The sequence below is a fragment of the Brachyhypopomus gauderio genome, unplaced genomic scaffold, assembly GCF_052324685.1.
Source record: "Brachyhypopomus gauderio isolate BG-103 unplaced genomic scaffold, BGAUD_0.2 sc71, whole genome shotgun sequence".
Taxonomy (NCBI): Eukaryota; Metazoa; Chordata; class Actinopteri; order Gymnotiformes; family Hypopomidae; genus Brachyhypopomus; species Brachyhypopomus gauderio.
In genome coordinates this window covers 1,660,509-1,677,503 of record NW_027506892.1, presented here as the reverse complement: position 1 = coordinate 1,677,503, position 16,995 = coordinate 1,660,509, and the positions used below count along the sequence as shown (strand labels likewise).

The following is a 16,995-nucleotide window of genomic DNA, read 5'->3' as shown; positions in this document are numbered from 1 at the left end:
CGCCTCTTCACTGTAGATGTTGACACTGGCATTTTGCGGGTACTATTTAATGAAGCTGCCAGATGAGGACCTGTGAGGCGTTGATTTCTCAAACCTGAGACTCTAATGTTGTCTTCTTGCTCAGTTGTGCAGCGGGGCCTTCCACTTCTCCTTCTACTCTGGTTAGAGCCTGTCTGTGCTCTCCTCTGAAGGGAGTAGTACACACCATTGTAGGAAATCTTCAGTTTCTTGGCAATGTCTCGCATGGAATAGCCTTCATTTCTCAGAACAAGAATAGACTGTCGAGTTTCAATTGAAAGTTGTCTTTTTCTGGCCATTTTGTGAGTTTAATCGAACCAACAATTGTAATGCTCCAGATTCTCAACTAGCTTAGGGCGTACTCACACTAGGCACGGTTTGCTGGTTCCGTGCTGGGGCCCGGTTATCCCCCCTCCCCACTCCCCCTCTGGCCTGCACTCACACTGGCTTCAGCAACCCGGCCCGAGCACGCTTACGTCATCACAACGCCGCTTTATTTGGAAAAAAAGCGCGCTCGCACAACACTATGGAGTTCACGATTCTCTTTTTATTGTATTTTTGGAGTCGTTTTGGGAGTGCAGAAACACGGTGCAAGCACAGATTTATCGATAATTTAACACAACGATTGTCTGCTAATCGCTTTGCCGCTATGACTGTTTAACGTGAGCATCGCATCACTGACGTCATGTTTGAGTTCCAGCGAAATGAACCAATCAGACGAGGCACCAAGCGGGCCCGGGCACGGATAGCGCTCACACTAGAAGCGAACCGTGCCCGAGTCCACATGAATCGTGCCCTGGCCCACCTCTTCAAGCGGGCCCGAGCACGGTTAACTGATCCGTGCCCGGGCCCGGATCACAGAGCCTAGTGTGAGTACGCCCTTAAAGGAAGGTCAGTTTTATAGCTTCTCTAATCAGCAAAACTGTTTTCAGCTGTGCTAACCTACTTGCACAAGGGTTTTCAAGGGTTTTCTAAATATCCAATAGCCTCCTTACAGAGTTAGCAAACACAATGTACCATTAGAACACTGGAGTGATGGTTATTGGAAATGGGTCTCCATACATCTATGTAGATATTGCATTAACAACCAGGGCCCGTATTTATCAAACTTCTTAGAGTGGAATTTTGGACTAAAGTGCTGAAAAATTCTTAGATTTGCTCCTACTCACAGAGTTAAGTGTAAGTGCCAGTTATCAAAACTCTCAAGTATAAGAATCACTCTTACTCTCCCGAAAAGTTAAGACTGCTCCAGAGGACTCATAAGTTGTTAAGAGTTGCCACTAGGGGGCTGAGATGACACTGAGAAGACAGAGACGCGTGCGAACCTTCACACATTTCAATTTTATAGATATATAAATATGCACATAAATATGCACAATGCACAAATATGCACAATAATTAGGCATTAGGATAAGCATGGGATTAAATTTTTTTGTTCTTCCTTTCATTTTTTTTCGTGCAAGATTGTAATATTCATGCTGCGATTTTAATACTTTAATTTTAAGCTTTGACGTCTGCCTTGTCAGTTCTTGTATGTCATTTGGGAGTGAGTCCTCTGCCTTCAGACGCCCACTCTTCCTCCGGCCATGGAGGTGTTTGGAAGCGCTGTCAGAGAGGGAGAATCTGCGCTCAAGCCAGCAGGGTCGGGAGCACCAGCAGCTTCTTTATTACTGACGGATGCAATAATTTTGAAGTGATTTTACACTTAACTCTGTGAGTAGGAGCAAATCTAAGAATTTTTCAGCACTTAAGTCCAAAATTCCACTCTAAGAAGTTTGAAAAATACAGGCCCAGCTTTGCGGCACAGCCAGGTGTCGTAAATCAGCTCTTAGACTGACACTTAAGAATTGCTCCTACACTTTGCTTAAAGTGAGACTGAGAGGCTTGATAACTAACCTTTAGTCTCAGCTTTTAACTAAGAATTATTTTAGACATAAGTCAATTCTTAGCAGCATTCTTAGGAGTAATTCTAAGAAGTTTGATAAATACGGGCCCAGACGTTTACAGCTAGAATAGTCATTTACCACATTAATAATGTATAGAGTGTATTTTTGATGCATTTAATGTTAGCAAAATAAAAAAAACTGCTTTTCTTTCAAAAATAACATTTCTAAGTGACCCCAAACTTTTGAACAGTAGTGTGTATATATATATATATAAAATATCATAATGATTGTAACATGGTCAAGTCAAATTTATTTATATAGTGCTTTTTACAACACATCACAAAGCAGCTTTACAATTGTATGGGTCCAGATCCCTAATGAGCGACAGAGGCAACAGTGGTGAGGAAAAACTCCCTATGATGGTGGGGATTAGGAAGAAATCTCGGGAGGACCAAGACTCAAAAGGGAACCCATCCTCCATTGGGCGGCCCACTAGCATAAGTCTGTATTTATAATCCAAATATAGTTCTATAGTTGCAGATGGTGAACCTCAGAGAGGAGTTGGCATCAGCGTGCCCTCTGTGGCAATGGTACATCCAAACAAAATGAAGTTCATAGAATGCGTTTATCATTATTATTATGAAATGCCATATTATTTATAATCTCTCTAGGGCACAGGTTCGTTTACTACACTTTCTGTAATGTACTAATCAGGCAGACAAGGATCCAAGTGCGGATAATAGCTGTCTTTATTGAAACAATGATCACAGAGCTATCAAACAGGTGAGAGTGCCATCTAGTTGCAGCTCCATTGAATCCCCTGTGGTTCTTTGGCCTAAAGAGAGAGAGGAGAAAAAGACAGGAGAAAATGATTATTATGAGTATTGATGTGATATAAATTTGAATTTGTTGCACATCCTTGGTTGTTTTTTTTATACGTGTAATGAGTGTATACGTATCCAGTAAGTGTTCTCTTATACTGTGTATTCACCCACTATGGGATATGTATATGGGTAGACAAAACTGAGTTGTCATGTGTGAGGAGTAAACTCACATCACTCTGCAGGCACATTTTGAGGCAGACCAGTTCATCAGAACCAAACAGGGCAAGACTAGGCTGAGAGCAGATGCTGTTTGCACCATTTTTGTGCATCGCCCCGCACTCAGAAAGAGGAAGCCCCCTGCACAATACGAAATGACAGAAAGAAGAAATGGTTAAAAGATGGTCAGCTTGGAAGCAAGAGCCAATCCACAAAGGTGAAATACAACTCCAGTAGCCGAGCTTCAAAATCCAACAACCCCCAAACAGCTCAAAATGTGCCATCAAGCCCATTAGACAGAAACATTTGGACTAATCATTACTCCTACAAGTAAATCTGCTTATTAAGAGGTGGATAATTCACTAAAATGCTTTAATTCACATTTTAACGCACATGTTAATTTGATTCTGATGTCCTTATAATACACAATCAGATTTTTTAAGCGTACTAACCTGTAAAAGTGCATCACAGATGGTCCACTGGTCCAGCTTGACTGCGCTGCTCGTATTTGCTGTAATCAAACGGGTTCGTTGGAGTGAACGGAGATGGCGCGACTCTCTCGCTATATGGTTCTGGTTCAGAGGGACTAGGCAAGGGACGATGTCTAGGAGGAGATCAGAGGTCGGTACACGGGGAAAGCAGTAAGACGGAGAGACCGCTCGATACGTGGCATGGCACCAATACTTCACAAGAAGAGTGAGGGGGAAGATTAAATAGTTGCGATGGGGAGGCGCGATGAGCGGCAGGTGAACCGCATCTACACGGAGATCATGTGCGGTTCCTCACACTTTCACTTCAGTGCTTGAACCATTTTCGCCATATGCTCCTCCACCATCGTCCCAGAGTTCTCTTCTCAGAGCCCTCAGGTTTTCCGTCTTTCTTCACAAACGCTCTAGCCACCATTTGCTTCAGGCGGCATGAAGCCTTATTCCTTCTCAACTCTTCTTCTAGCTCCCCCTTTATCTTTTCATTCTCCTTCATCTTTTGTCTAAGTTCTTCTACTTCACTCAGTCGTGCCTTTTCGTTTTCCTGGTAGAAGAAGATCTCGTGCCTAAGCTTGATCTTCTCCAGCTCCTCCCTCGCTGTGTACTCGGCCAACCTTCTCGTCTCCTTTATACACTCCTCCTCCATTAGCTTCCTCTCCTCTTCAACCACCCTCTTTTCATCCTCCAGTTCCTTAAGTCTGTTCTTCATTTCTTCTCTCTCTCTTGCCCACTCCTTTTCCATCTTCTTGTACTCACTGACCATCTCTCTGTTTTTTATCATCTCTGTTTCTACTTGATCTGTGGCTTTATTAATCCTGGATATCATATTTTCAATTGTCATCTTGAACATCTCCTCCTGTTCACTCAGCGTCTGTGTGTAATCCTTTGTTTGTTCCTCACTTCTTTTCAGAATTTCACTTTCCATCTCAGTCTGTATACTGCAGTCCATCTTCTTTCTTATAACTCTCCACTGTCCACTACTGTATTAATTAGTTGTATGTTCAGCTGTGATGCTGTACAGTCTTTCCTTTTTCTCAACAAATATCACACTATTGTCGACTGCCTTGACGTGCGGCCTTATATACGTTCGGTTATGTTGTGTTATGTCGTTACTATAGAAACGGAATTCTACTACTTACCAACGTCATGCTAAATTTCCTTCGGGATCAATAAAGTATGTATCTATCTATCTATCTATCTATCTATCTATCTATCTATCTATCTATCTATCTATCTATCTATCTATCTATCGATGTATTGTGACGTCATTTCGATTAATCAATTCATAACATCTAAGTAAACAAAAAACATACTGTGGTTATACTAAATATATATATATATATTACTTTATTCAGTAATAGTTATTCCTTTTTAATAATAAGTTCATTATTATACATTTATTTTTTTTAAGAAAAAAAATTATGCAGAAGTACCACAATAAACCGCAGCATGAATGAATTTACATTTGAGACTGTTCGTATCTACTGCCATTTTAATTTGGGCAAATTAATTCTACTTTAAATAATACATTTAAATAAAGGAGTAATGAGATGGAATTGAATGAATTACATTAGAAAAGGAGCACCCTGGCAGCAAAGTAGATACCTGTCACGTTTTTTATTTAAAAATAAGGAAAATTTTCCGCTGGTCGCTGCGATCATTCCCTCCAGCCCAATCAAGGTCCGGGACCCCTTATATTTTACACGACGTCTTCACTTTTTTGATAGAAACACCTTCTCTCTCGTTACATTCATCCATCTCTGATTAGTTTTTCGGGTTTGTTGTTCCTGCTGTCAGCGCTAATCTCGCGAGAACTGACACTCGGGCTACTGCAGGTTGCCATTCTCGCGAGACTAGCGACATAGTTCAGTTTGGAGAGGCGCTTGAATGCTTTTAAGATTTATACTAGGTATGCTGACGAACCAACGTTCGATGCGAAAAATTCTGGCTCAGTAATGTGTTCCAAACTACGTTGTACTTTTGTAAAGGTGTCATATAACATCACTCCTCACCGCCTAGCAGGTGTATGTTTTTTCCTGAATACTACAGTGACTTCGTCAAGCACAACCCAGCCAATCATCAGGCACTATTTATAGTCAACTCTGAGGCGATTTCAGGTCGGGAGACCAGCGAGAAGATACTTTGTTGTTTTCAAGCGGTCTGTTTTCTTCATCAACGCTCCGGACACCATCGAAATATATGTGGACCTAAAAATACAGCTTTTATCTCAATACTGACCAAATTTAATCGAAATCCGTGCAGGCGAAAGTATTTTACTAGACCGCGGAAAATAAGTAGTCATGATTGACATTGGCGTATCGAACGTCACGGTAGCTAGCAACTTTAGGCTAAAAGCGGCGTCTCGGTTTAACTCGTTCCCACAGTGTTTTCTTGAAATCGGTACTGATACCAGTGTTGTGTAGTTTAATCTCATTGTTTTCTGATATAACTTGTTGTTAAATGGTAATATAGTTAACATCACTTCGAATTAGATTATGATTATGATTAATTATTAATTATGATTAATTAGAATTAGATTATGTGAATTTCAGTCACACGACTTCTATTGTAATTAATGTATTATATTTTAATGTGATACATGATATTATAAATATCATAACTTTATCAATTCTCAACCAATTTTCAAAATCCAGGTATCATTTTAAAGGTATATTTCACCTCTGTCTAGATATGTGATTCTTTTAAAGCTTGAGGCTGTTTGAAAATTTTGTCATTATACCTATATATACTATATTACAATACGGGAATTTACGGGAAAATATTAATACGGGAGGACATCGGGAAAGAGGGGTAAAATATGGTAGTAGTTTCCCAGCCAAAACGGGAGAGTTGACGGGTATGCTCTATGCCAGGGGTGGGCAACCTTTGAGACATGGAGTGTAATGAGTGTGTGGCACTATCAGCAAATAAAATTGGAGCGGGGGGGGGGGGGGGGGGGGGGGGTAGCGAGTGTAAATTGTTAGGGGAGTGGAGGTGTAAATGGACACAAATTAAGTATTATATCACGATCGATCGCCAAGTATATGCACACAAAGACAGGACTGAAACGAGTCTTGATCACATGGGTGGACAAGTCAAGCCTCATCTGACAATGTGAAATATGGGAAATATGATCTATAATGTGTGTTGACAAATGTGAGAAATGTTTGATTATGCACCAGTGAACTGAAGCCATTTGAATGTCTAGCATTACCTGAACCACTCCATGTGTCTTCAGTTCAACTTCTTTTCAGGGTGTGTTGGGTCTGCAGGACTGACGGTTGCTAAGATCCTGCGGCGCGTGCGTCTGTGAATGTCAAGCGATGTGTGCAGCTCAGTCCATCAGTCCCGCAGCAGGGTTGAGATCCAGACCCAAACCAACTGTGAGTATACGTGCGTCTTGATTCGTTAGGTCAAACAAAACGAAAGATGATTTGATCATTGGTGTGTTTACACGATGCTCTAATGTGATAAAGGACGTTATAAACGACGCGCAAGCAGCTCTTAAACATGCACGTTCGCCTTTATTATATCCACTTTCATTTAGTTGGTAAACGTTTAGCTTCAAGAAGCAGCATAGTACTAACACGATACAGTGCGTAACTCTTAAGACATTTTGGTGGATACACATGTGGGACTGGAATGTGTGAGCCTTTATTTCCCACCAGACCGGACCGCGTTTACTGGCGGGTCCCAGTTTGTTCCCCGGGCAACAGGCCACCAACAGTCGCTCCAGCTCTCCAAACGTGTGTTTCAGCATAACAAACGAGCTAAAACCGAATAAAACATGAATGAACGACCCTTTAATTAGTTTGAAAATGATACATTCACTACCCTACAGTTCGTTGGGTAAAAGTTATATTACAGAGGCTGTAATGTTGGGAAGTGCAGTTTCATGTTGTGTTTTTTGACTTGCGTGTTGTAGGTGATGGACGTTGGAAGCCACGGAGAAGCTGATGACACAGATGATCGCCTCTGTGCTGGTCTGAATGCTTGTCTTAGACTTTTACTCTGATTCTGGATCAGTCTTGTCGGTGTGGGTGGAGGTGCATGCACTTTAACTGAGCTTTAACTGAGCTTTAAAGGAGCCTGTCTATATACAAAGAACTGACGCTGTTGTTTAAGGTGCAGCGACTTCTAAATATATTCACACATTATTTTGATCCCAGATACCTCTGTGTTAACGTTCCATATTAACACTGTGTACTGCAGTAGTTCATGGGTTATAATCTGACCAATCACAACAGCAATGGAGTGTCTTTTCAGTCTTTCATTTTGATGTTAGTTTCTGCCTGTTCTCTGTTCTCAGATGGTGTTGAAGAGGTGACCAGTGGTTTCTGTCTGGACCCAGCTGCTCTCTGCAGAGACCACTGCGATCTCCTGCTTGACGCCATCGATGATCAGCTCAGTAGGCTGCAGGTCAGATGGGAGGCCACTCACAATATTTCTTCCTTTCTGTTTCTTCATTGAAAAACTGCATTTCCAGCAATTAAATGAGTAAATGTTGATGTTGTGTAACACGTCACAAAGTCACTGGCTCAACACTACAGTGATAACGCAGCTGAAGTGTTGGGAACCAGCGTGCAGACATATTCACGTGTGTCTGGCTCACGCACACCTGGCACACCTGGTGAAGGCCTTGCTTGTCCAGTAAGGAAATAACACAATGTCTCTGGTTCCTAAAACTGGGACTAACCCCGTGACCTCCATAACAAAATGATAAAAGACATTTCTTTCAGGCAAAAGATCATTTGTTTGATCAGTTATATTAATACAAGGATGCTTTTGTGGGGTCTTATATCCCTGATTTGTGCCATATAGATACAAGCAGAGAATATGATCATTTAACCAGCAAATGTGTTAAAATTACCTTGTACACTTGCAAAAAAAGCATGAATGTGAAGTGGGTGAGAATGAGGATATTTACTGCAAAAGTTAAATTTCTAAATTTACGCTAAATTTCTGTTGTGTCCCTAGACTCCCCCGACCAAATGGAGGGAACGGCAAGACGGAGAACTTTCTCCACTCAGGTAGACTCAAGGCCTCTCAGGATCACGTTAGAAGATGGCGGTGGGCGTGGCCTGTGATCTGTGGGCGTGATCTGTGGGCGTGTCATTGGGACCAGTACCACGCTCATCACGTTTTCTCATGCTCTCACCTGTCTCACACCTGATTCAGCTCATTGAGCAGGTGTAGAACTCATCAACCTTTATGAGATGAGTGAGAATACAAAAATACACTGAGCTTGAGATCCAAGGACTCGGACTGGGAACCAGTGCCTTTCACTGGGTGTCAATTCTGCAGACTGTCCAGAATCTGGATACTTGAAAATTTTTTATTTTAATTGGATTTTTTTTCCTCTGATTTTTGAAAATAAATATAATCTAAATCATTTTAGGATTATGCCCAAATTCAATATTTGTTTTAGGATATAGCACATGTGGTCTTTTTTATATCTTTAAAATTATTTTCAGTGCACCTCAGAAGCAGTAAGTCTATGATTAAAGACTCTGTCCTGAGCACCACGCCCCCTCCCACTGGCAACACTACCTCCACGCCCAACGAGTCAAACTCTGACCTCCCGGACACTTCCACAGGTAAAACAGGCCGATAATGGTCCCGTCCCAGGGTGCAATGCCTCCTGTAACGCCGAACCGTTGCCTGTTTCCCTGCCGTTACAGAGGTCACTATAAACATAGTGGAGCGAGGTGGCCAGCAAGAACGGGGCAGTGATCGTGTTCGCCTCTTTACTGCCCCCTCCTGGCAGACACTGGGAGCTGCAGGACCCGGCGGCTCGAAGACTGAGCAGTGTCTTTGGAGACTGGAACGACTGCTGGGAACTACCATTGGGGTGTGTGTGTGTGTGTGTGTGTGTGTGTGTGTGTGTGTGTGTGTGTGTGTGTGTGTGTGTGTGTGTGTGATTTCATCATTACATTAAGACATTACAATATTTGTTATATTATTTATGTATGACACATTTCATAATTTTTTTTTTCATTTTATATTATTATGTATTTTTAAAGTGAAAGGTGAGGCAGATTATATGCCCCGCCCCCCTGAGGGACGAACACAACACAACAACAGGACAACTGCCACTGTGGACAAACAGTACAAACAGTACAACAGTATAACAAAGCTAAAATAGCATCTTTAATAGGTAACAGGGGAAGAGGAGGAAGAGGAGGAGAGCGTGTGCACTGAAGACTTCAGCTCAAGATTCAGAGATGTGATGCTGGACGTTCCAGTGCCACGTTCAACTGGAACAGGTATGCTGACCTCAGATCAGTTTCCAGTGACCATATAGATTAGGTCGATGGGGATGGGGGTGGGGTGGGAACTGGTCTCAGTTCAGCATAAGGAAACGAGCTTCTGCCCAGGATTCAAATGACCTACAGGCCTGTTGTGGGATGATACTCATTTGAGTGTCCACAGATGTAATGGAGAAGTCTTAAAAGACTGGAGAGATTTTAATTATAATGAGTTGAACTGACAGGAATCAACCAGTAGGAGGCAGCATAGCTTTATGTACGTACCTTCTGAACTGGACCTTTATGAAATCATGATTTTCATTTAAAAGGGTGCAACAATCTCTTTAAAAATGTTGGGTTTTTTGTCAGTGGGGGACCGTAGGGGCACAGTTAATGTATTTGAGTTAACTCAAAGTCAAGTTAATGTAGCTGTTATTCTTGATGGTTCTGTCCTAAGCCACAGACAGTCTGAGCAGTGATACTGTACGCGTTACTGAAGCCCAGATGGCAGGATATCTGAGCACAACACACAACCCCAGTAGGCATTCTTCACAAACGCCCAAACCCAGACCCCTAGCAGGTAGCTCCTGGCTTCATCTGTGAGCCAGACCTTCTCTGAGCTGTTTCTGTCGTTAAAATGAAGTAGATTTACTCATACTCACAGTGTCAGACAACAATAATATAGAGTAAAAATATACAGTGCATCAGAATAAACCATTTTCAGTGCTGTAGACGTAGGTACTGTGTTCATATAGATCTCTGAGCTTCTGTAGTTCCTCTGAGGAGGACAGACTTGTTCACCACAGACAGCGATCTGGACTCGCTGCACACAGAACCGGTACTATGGCATATTCAGCATACGCTGAACAGATGCTGTGTATAGTCTTGTGTTTGCTTCGGCATTAAAAGGCAGTGAACTTGTGAATTGCTTCAGAAAATGCAAAATGCATGAATATAATCACAATGCAACTGAAACTGTAGACAAGCAGCGTGTGTCTGGGTTTGAGGGACCAGTTGTGTGGTTCTGACTCACTGTAACGACCTCCATGGTAGGCAGTGTGACCTCTGACCTGAGTGAGTGCTACATTCTTGTGGAAGTTATATATGACATGTTTTATGAATCTGGATATGAGTTTACGAGCGTGAATGGCAGTGAAACCTCTCTGCTTGTGTGACGTTACAGCGTGGGAAGGTCAGAACGGATCCTGTGATGAAGGACAAACACTCAGGTAATAATAATAAATAATAATAATCTTTATTTGTATAGCACCTTTCATACATACATGCAACTCAATGTGCTTTACAGTATAAATAAAAGAAACATAAAAAGGAGAAGACAAAAAGGAAATGTTAGAAGAAATTAAAGTAAAATAACATAAAATGTAAAAAAGTAAAGTAAACAATATAATAAAAAAGTAAAGTAAATAAAACTAAAGTAAATATAAGAAGATAACAAAATATTAAAATTAAAGATAAAAAGAAATAATTAAATAAAGTGACAAATTATAAAATAATAGACTAGAGTTTCTTAACTAAAAGCAGATCTAAACAGAAATGTTTTGAGACTGTTCTTGAAACTATTCAGGGATTAAATGCCTCTGAGCTCTTCAGGAAGAGAATTCCAGAGCTTTGGGCCATAGTGTCTAAAAGCACCCTCGCCAATCTTTAATCGGCATCTAGGAATCACCAGTAGATTACTGTTTGAAGACCTCAGAGACCTGACTGGAACATATCTAACCATCATTTCACTGAGGTAAAGAGGGGCAAGACCATGAAGACATTTAAAAACCATGACTAGAACCTTAAAATCTATCCTAAAGCTGACAGGTAACCAGTGCAGTGAGTGGAGTGCAGGTGTAATATGATCTCTCTTTCACCTGTGGGTCAGAACCCTTGCAGCCGCATTCTGAACTCTCTGTAGGTGCGAAATAGAGCTCTTTGGAAGAGCAGACAGAACAGCGTTACAATAATCTAGCCTTGATGTGATAAATGCATGGACAAGTTTTTCACTGTCAGCAGGAGTGAGCATATCTCGGACCTTAGCAATGTTTCGAAGGTGAAAATAAGCTGTCTTGTATGTAGTCATGATGTGTGATTTGAAGCTGAGCTCATTATCAAAGGTGACGCCCAGGTTCTTAACACATTGTCTGGCATTCAGATTCATTTGATTTAAATATTTAAACATCATTTCTTTGTGAATCACTGCCAAGAACAAGAACTTCTGTCTTCTGTTTATTTAATTGCAGAAAATTGTCAGACATCCATGTCTGTATATCATCTATGCAGTCAAACAGTGAGCAAATTGATTTTAGGGCCTTAGGTTCTAGAGAAATGTAAAGTTGAGTGTCATCTGCATATTGATGATAACTAATACCATGTTTATTAATGATATGTGGTAACGGAAGCATATATAGGTTGAATAGTAACGGCCCAAGAATTGATCCTTGGGGGACGCCACAAGTTATTTTTTGACGTGTGGAGGAAGAGGTACCTAATGCTACGTAGTAATCAAGCCCAGTTAGGTACGATCTAAACCAGTCTAAGACTAAGCCACTAAGGCCTACCCAGCTCTGTAGTCGATCAAGAAGAATTTCATGATCAACCGTGTCAAAAGCAGTGCTTAAATCCAGCAGAAAAAGGACTGAGAGTTTGCCTGCATCCGTATTCAATCTCAAGTCATTTACTACCTTAACTAGGGCTGTTTCAGTGCTGTGGAGAGCTCTGAAACCAGATTGAAAAGTGTCATTTATTTGATTTACTTTTACATAATCATTCAACTGGATTGACACAACTTTTTCAATGATTTTGCTAAGAAAGGAAAGGTTAGATATAGGTCGATAATTATTGAGAATTGTGGGATCAAGATTTCTGTTCTTTAATAGTGGTTTAACCGTTGCTGTTTTTAAAAAGTTAGGGAATTCACCCAATTGCAGAGACTGATTAACAATCGTTAGAACTTCATTTGCTAATGAGCTCAGAACCTGCTTGAAAAAGCATGTAGGTAAAGGGTCCAGTTCACAAGTAGAGGATTTTAGTGATGAGATCACATCAAGTAGTGTTGTCAACTTCTTGGAAATAAGACATTAAAGTTAGGCTGAGTAACTGATATAAGGGTTGATAGTCTATTAGTGCTTGTTGCTATGTTCTGCCTTATACTAGTAATCTTGTCCCTAAAAAATATTGCAAACTCATCACATTTTTCAACTGAAACAGTCTCAGGGAAGAAACAGGAGGTGGGGTTTACTAGCTGATCTATACTTCTGAACAAGACAGCCGAGTTATTATTTGATGAATTGATTAAGGTAGAGAAATAGTTTTTCCTTGCTGATTTCACTTCACTGTTGTAATTGTGCAATGTTGTTTTATAAATATCAAAATGTACTTGCAATTCTGACCTTCGCCAACGTCTCTCAGCCTGCCTACAATCTTGCCTAAATTTTACAATAGAAGGAGTGTAGATTAAACAGCGTGAATCTAATGTTATCAGACAAACTTGGGATACAAACTAAATCAATGAAAGTAAATCCAAAATATTGATTCTCCCTGTTTCTCTCTTTCTTTGCTCTTTCGTTCTGTGTGTGTGTGTGTGTGTGTGTGTGTGTGTGTGTGTGTGTGTGTGTGTGTGTGTGTGTTAGCTCTGATGAAGGGCAGGTTATAAGACTCGGTAGAAAGCTGAAAACTCCAACCAGAATTCAGCGAAAGAAGAAAAGGATCCAAAGCGAGAGGAACAACTACAGCCCAACTCCACCCTCTACACCCACTCCACCCTCTACATCCCCTCCACCCTCTACATCCCCTCCACCATCTACATCCCCTCCACCATCTACATCCCCTCCACCCTCTACATCCCCTCCACCATCTACATCCCCTCCACCCTCTACACCCACTCCACCCTCTACACCCACTCCACCCTCTACACCCTCTACACCCCCTCCACCCTCTACACCCTCTCCACCCTCTCCACCCTCTACACCCCCTCCACCCTCTACACCCACTCCACCCTCTACATCCCCTCCACCCTCTACTTCCCCTCCACCCTCTACTTCCCCTCCACCCTCTACATCCCCTCCACCCTCTACACCCACTCCACCCTCTACATCCCCTCCACCCTCTACACCCACTCCACCCTCTACATCCCCTCCACCCTCTACATCCCCATCCACCCTCTACACCCACTCCACCCTCTACATCCCCTCCACCCTCTACACCCCCTCCACCCTCTACACCCCCTCCACCCTCTACACCCCCTCCACCCTCTACATCCCCTCCACCCTCTACACCCACTCCACCCTCTACACCCCCTCCACCATCTACACCCCCTCCACCCTCTACACCCACTCCACCCTCTACATCCCCTCCACCCTCTACATCCCCTCCACCCTCTACACCCTCTCCACCCTCTACACCCTCTCCACCCTCTACATCCCCTCCACCCTCTACATCCCCTCCACCCTCTACATCCCCTCCACCCTCTACACCCACTCCACCCTCTACACCCACTCCACCCTCTACACCTTCTCCACCCTCTACATCCCCTCCACCCTCTACATCCCCTCCACCCTCTACACCTTCTCCACCCTCTACACCCACTCCACCCTCTACACCTTCTCCACCCTCTACACCCTCTCCACCCCCGTCACCCTCTGCAGCTGTGAGACATCGCCCGTCTTACACAGGCACTAGAGAACAGGTATCTAGTGACGTCTTTACTTTGGTCTCATTTTCCTGTTCATATTTAATAAATTTTAGTAATGTTGTGTGTGTGTGTGTGGTGGTTAGCCCGCACCCGCCTACAGCACGTAGTGTTAGGTAGACCCGCACCCGCCTTCAGCAGGTAGTGTTAGGTAGACCCGCACCCGCCTTCAGCAGGTAGTGTTAGATAGACCCGCACCTGCCTACAGCAGGTAGTGTTAGGTAGACCCGCACCCGCCTACAGCAGGTAGTGTTGGGTAGACCCGCACCCGCCTACAGCAGGTAGTGTTAGGTAGACACGCCTACAGCAGGTGGAGTTAGGGAGACCCACCTACAGTAGGAGGAGTTAGGGATCAGGTCACTCCCCCCAGCACACTGGCTTTCCTTTCTACGTGCCTTCTGAATAGCATGTGACGTGAATACAGAGCCCTGTTCCCTAATGTGGGACGGGTCAGGACTTAAACTGGTGCTACACCATTCAAACACTTCAATCAGCACCTGTGTGTCATAACCTGTGTATCATAAACAAGACATTACTCCCATATTCCTTGATAAACACAAGCTGAAACACTGAACCGTTTGCACTAAAACAATCTGCCACCAATTTAGCACCAGTATCTTCCCCAGCCACATCAACCCACCTGTCCTGACTCTGGTGTCTCCTGTGCTGGTGTGTATGACGTGAACAGAAGGCGGAGAGCACGACCATGCTCCTAAATCAGAGCTTGAAACAGTCAGAGTGGGAGATCCGAGACCTGAGAGCAGTGCTTGCAGAGTCTGAGCGGGTCCACAAGGGGGCAGCAGGGAGGCAGGAGCAACAGAGCAGGAGCTGGGCTCAGGATATTCTCATGGAATGTGTGTGGCTACAGGAGCTGCTGACAGCCAATGGCATGCCTGCACACACCAAGCCCCTCCCACCCAGGTAAATATATACCTGTGTATGTGTGTTAATGACCATCCTTGTCTTTAACGTTGTAGTGAGAGTGTGCTAACCCTAACCTTGGCACTACATTAGGTACACAAGCCATTATACCTACACTGAACACATTAGGCACGGCTCTTTTCTAAATGCCTTTCGTAAGTGTGTAAATACACAGTGCAGCTCATCATTTGGTTTGCACTATATCACTTCTACCCTGTTCAAATGCTAAATGTAAATGTGCCATATTTTGTCAATTTTGATTTTTTTCACCGCAATCGAAATTTGTCCTCCTCTTTTAACCCATTTGTGCAGTTAGAACACACACACACACACACACTAGTGATTACTAGGGGGCTGTGGATCACACGTGCCCAGAGCGGTGGGCAGCCCTAGCCCAGCGCCCGGGGAGCAGTTGGGGTTAGGTGCCTTGCTCAAGGGTACCTCAGTCATGGCCTCAGGTCTGGGAATCGAACCCATGACCCTCCTGTCACAAGACCAGTTCCCTATCACAGGACCATGACTGCCCCTTAACCGTACAAGTCTTGTTTCTCTGCTCTTGCCGTCACTTGCCGCCCTAGTAATCACTAGTGTGTGTGTGTGTTCTAACTGCACAGGTGGGTTAAAAGCGGAGGACAAATTTCGATTGCGGTGTAAAAAATCACAATTGACAAAATATGGCACATTTACATTTTATTTACAAATGTTTGCCAACTGTGATGAGCTAAAATTACTAGCACATCCTTCTGACTTTTGTTTTACAGGAAGCGTGCGGCTACAGGAGTCGATTTTGATGATGGAGATGATGCGTAATCTCTTCATGCTGATGAAATAACATGAAATGTTCCAGTTTTAATCCACCAACACTATCACTGTTACTAATCGGTATTTTTAAGTAGATAATATTAACAATACAAATGTTTTTTAAATCTCTATGGAACTATTGTAATGAATTATGAAGGTCGTATGATTTTAAGAATGGCATTTTTGAAATAAATATTCTATTTTAATTTCCTAAAAGAGTGATTTGTTTTGTTATGTATAAAATTTAAAACGAGTGCCTACATCAGTTCATCTCAAGAGTATGGAATAAACCATTAAAAGTGAAGTTTGGTACTGCATAAAGTTGAAACGGATAAAACAATTCCAAAGATAAATAACCATATGCACATTTATATCTTAGAAAATATGAAATTCTATCAAGGTACTAAAGGATACTGTACAAGAAAATATAATACACAAGTTTTTAGAAAGGTCATTTTCATGGTTTGTTTGAATGGGGAGTACAGAAACCAGCTTTTCTTTGCAAGCACATTCTTTAATCTGCTTTAATCTTAATCTGTTTTAACATAACTCCCTGACCTTATGTGTACCACTGCATACTACCTGCACGTGGCCAGGTCTACTAATGTAGACCTACCAATGTAGACCTACACAAAGCAACAAGAAAGTGCAAGAAAGTATTTACGTGTTGCTCGGTAACATAAGTTTGTGAAACTTTTTGTAATGACAAAGTTTAATAAACATATCACAGTCTTCTGGCATTTATTATGCTCCTGTTAACTAAGAAATGGCGCTTGTAGAACTGTTGAAATGAAGCGTGATTTCAACTGAAATTGCAGCCGTGCTGACAGGGGCGGACTGGGGAGAAAAAGTGGCCCGGGAGTTCCTGACAGACTGGCCCACTAAAATATATATATATATGTG

At 42.4% G+C, this 16,995-nt stretch overlaps 1 protein-coding gene across 10 annotated transcripts; it reads left to right on the top strand.

Moving 5' to 3' along the window:
- The first annotated feature begins 4,569 nt into the window (after window positions 1-4,569).
- On the top strand, window positions 4,570-16,276 carry LOC143491144 (uncharacterized). Of its 10 annotated transcripts, none has more exons than XM_076989915.1 (13): window positions 4,570-4,603; window positions 6,668-6,812; window positions 7,355-7,412; window positions 7,739-7,848; window positions 8,407-8,459; window positions 8,904-9,026; window positions 9,111-9,280; window positions 9,587-9,695; window positions 10,135-10,257; window positions 10,861-10,906; window positions 13,313-14,367; window positions 15,059-15,291; window positions 16,053-16,276. In XM_076989915.1, exons 4-11 carry the CDS (start codon window positions 7,826-7,828, stop codon window positions 14,358-14,360), a joined length of 1,695 nt encoding a protein of 564 aa, XP_076846030.1. In that variant the 5' UTR covers window positions 4,570-4,603; window positions 6,668-6,812; window positions 7,355-7,412; window positions 7,739-7,825; the 3' UTR covers window positions 14,361-14,367; window positions 15,059-15,291; window positions 16,053-16,276. The 10 variants fall into 10 exon arrangements, with proteins under 10 accessions (XP_076846030.1, XP_076846029.1, XP_076846027.1 ...); XM_076989914.1 differs by lacking the exon at window positions 4,570-4,603 and adding an exon at window positions 4,972-5,338; XM_076989912.1 differs by lacking the exon at window positions 4,570-4,603 and adding an exon at window positions 5,345-5,451.
- The last annotated feature ends 719 nt before the right edge of the window (window positions 16,277-16,995 follow it).

Coding starts and splice junctions, on each gene's coding strand:
- LOC143491144 (XM_076989915.1), top strand. CDS start 7,826: ATGATCAGCTCAGTAGGCTGCAG. Junction 9,027..9,110: donor CCTCCCGGACACTTCCACAG/GTAAAACAGGCC, acceptor CTGCCGTTACAG/AGGTCACTATAAACATAGTG. Junction 10,907..13,312: donor GATGAAGGACAAACACTCAG/GTAATAATAATA, acceptor TGTGTGTGTTAG/CTCTGATGAAGGGCAGGTTA.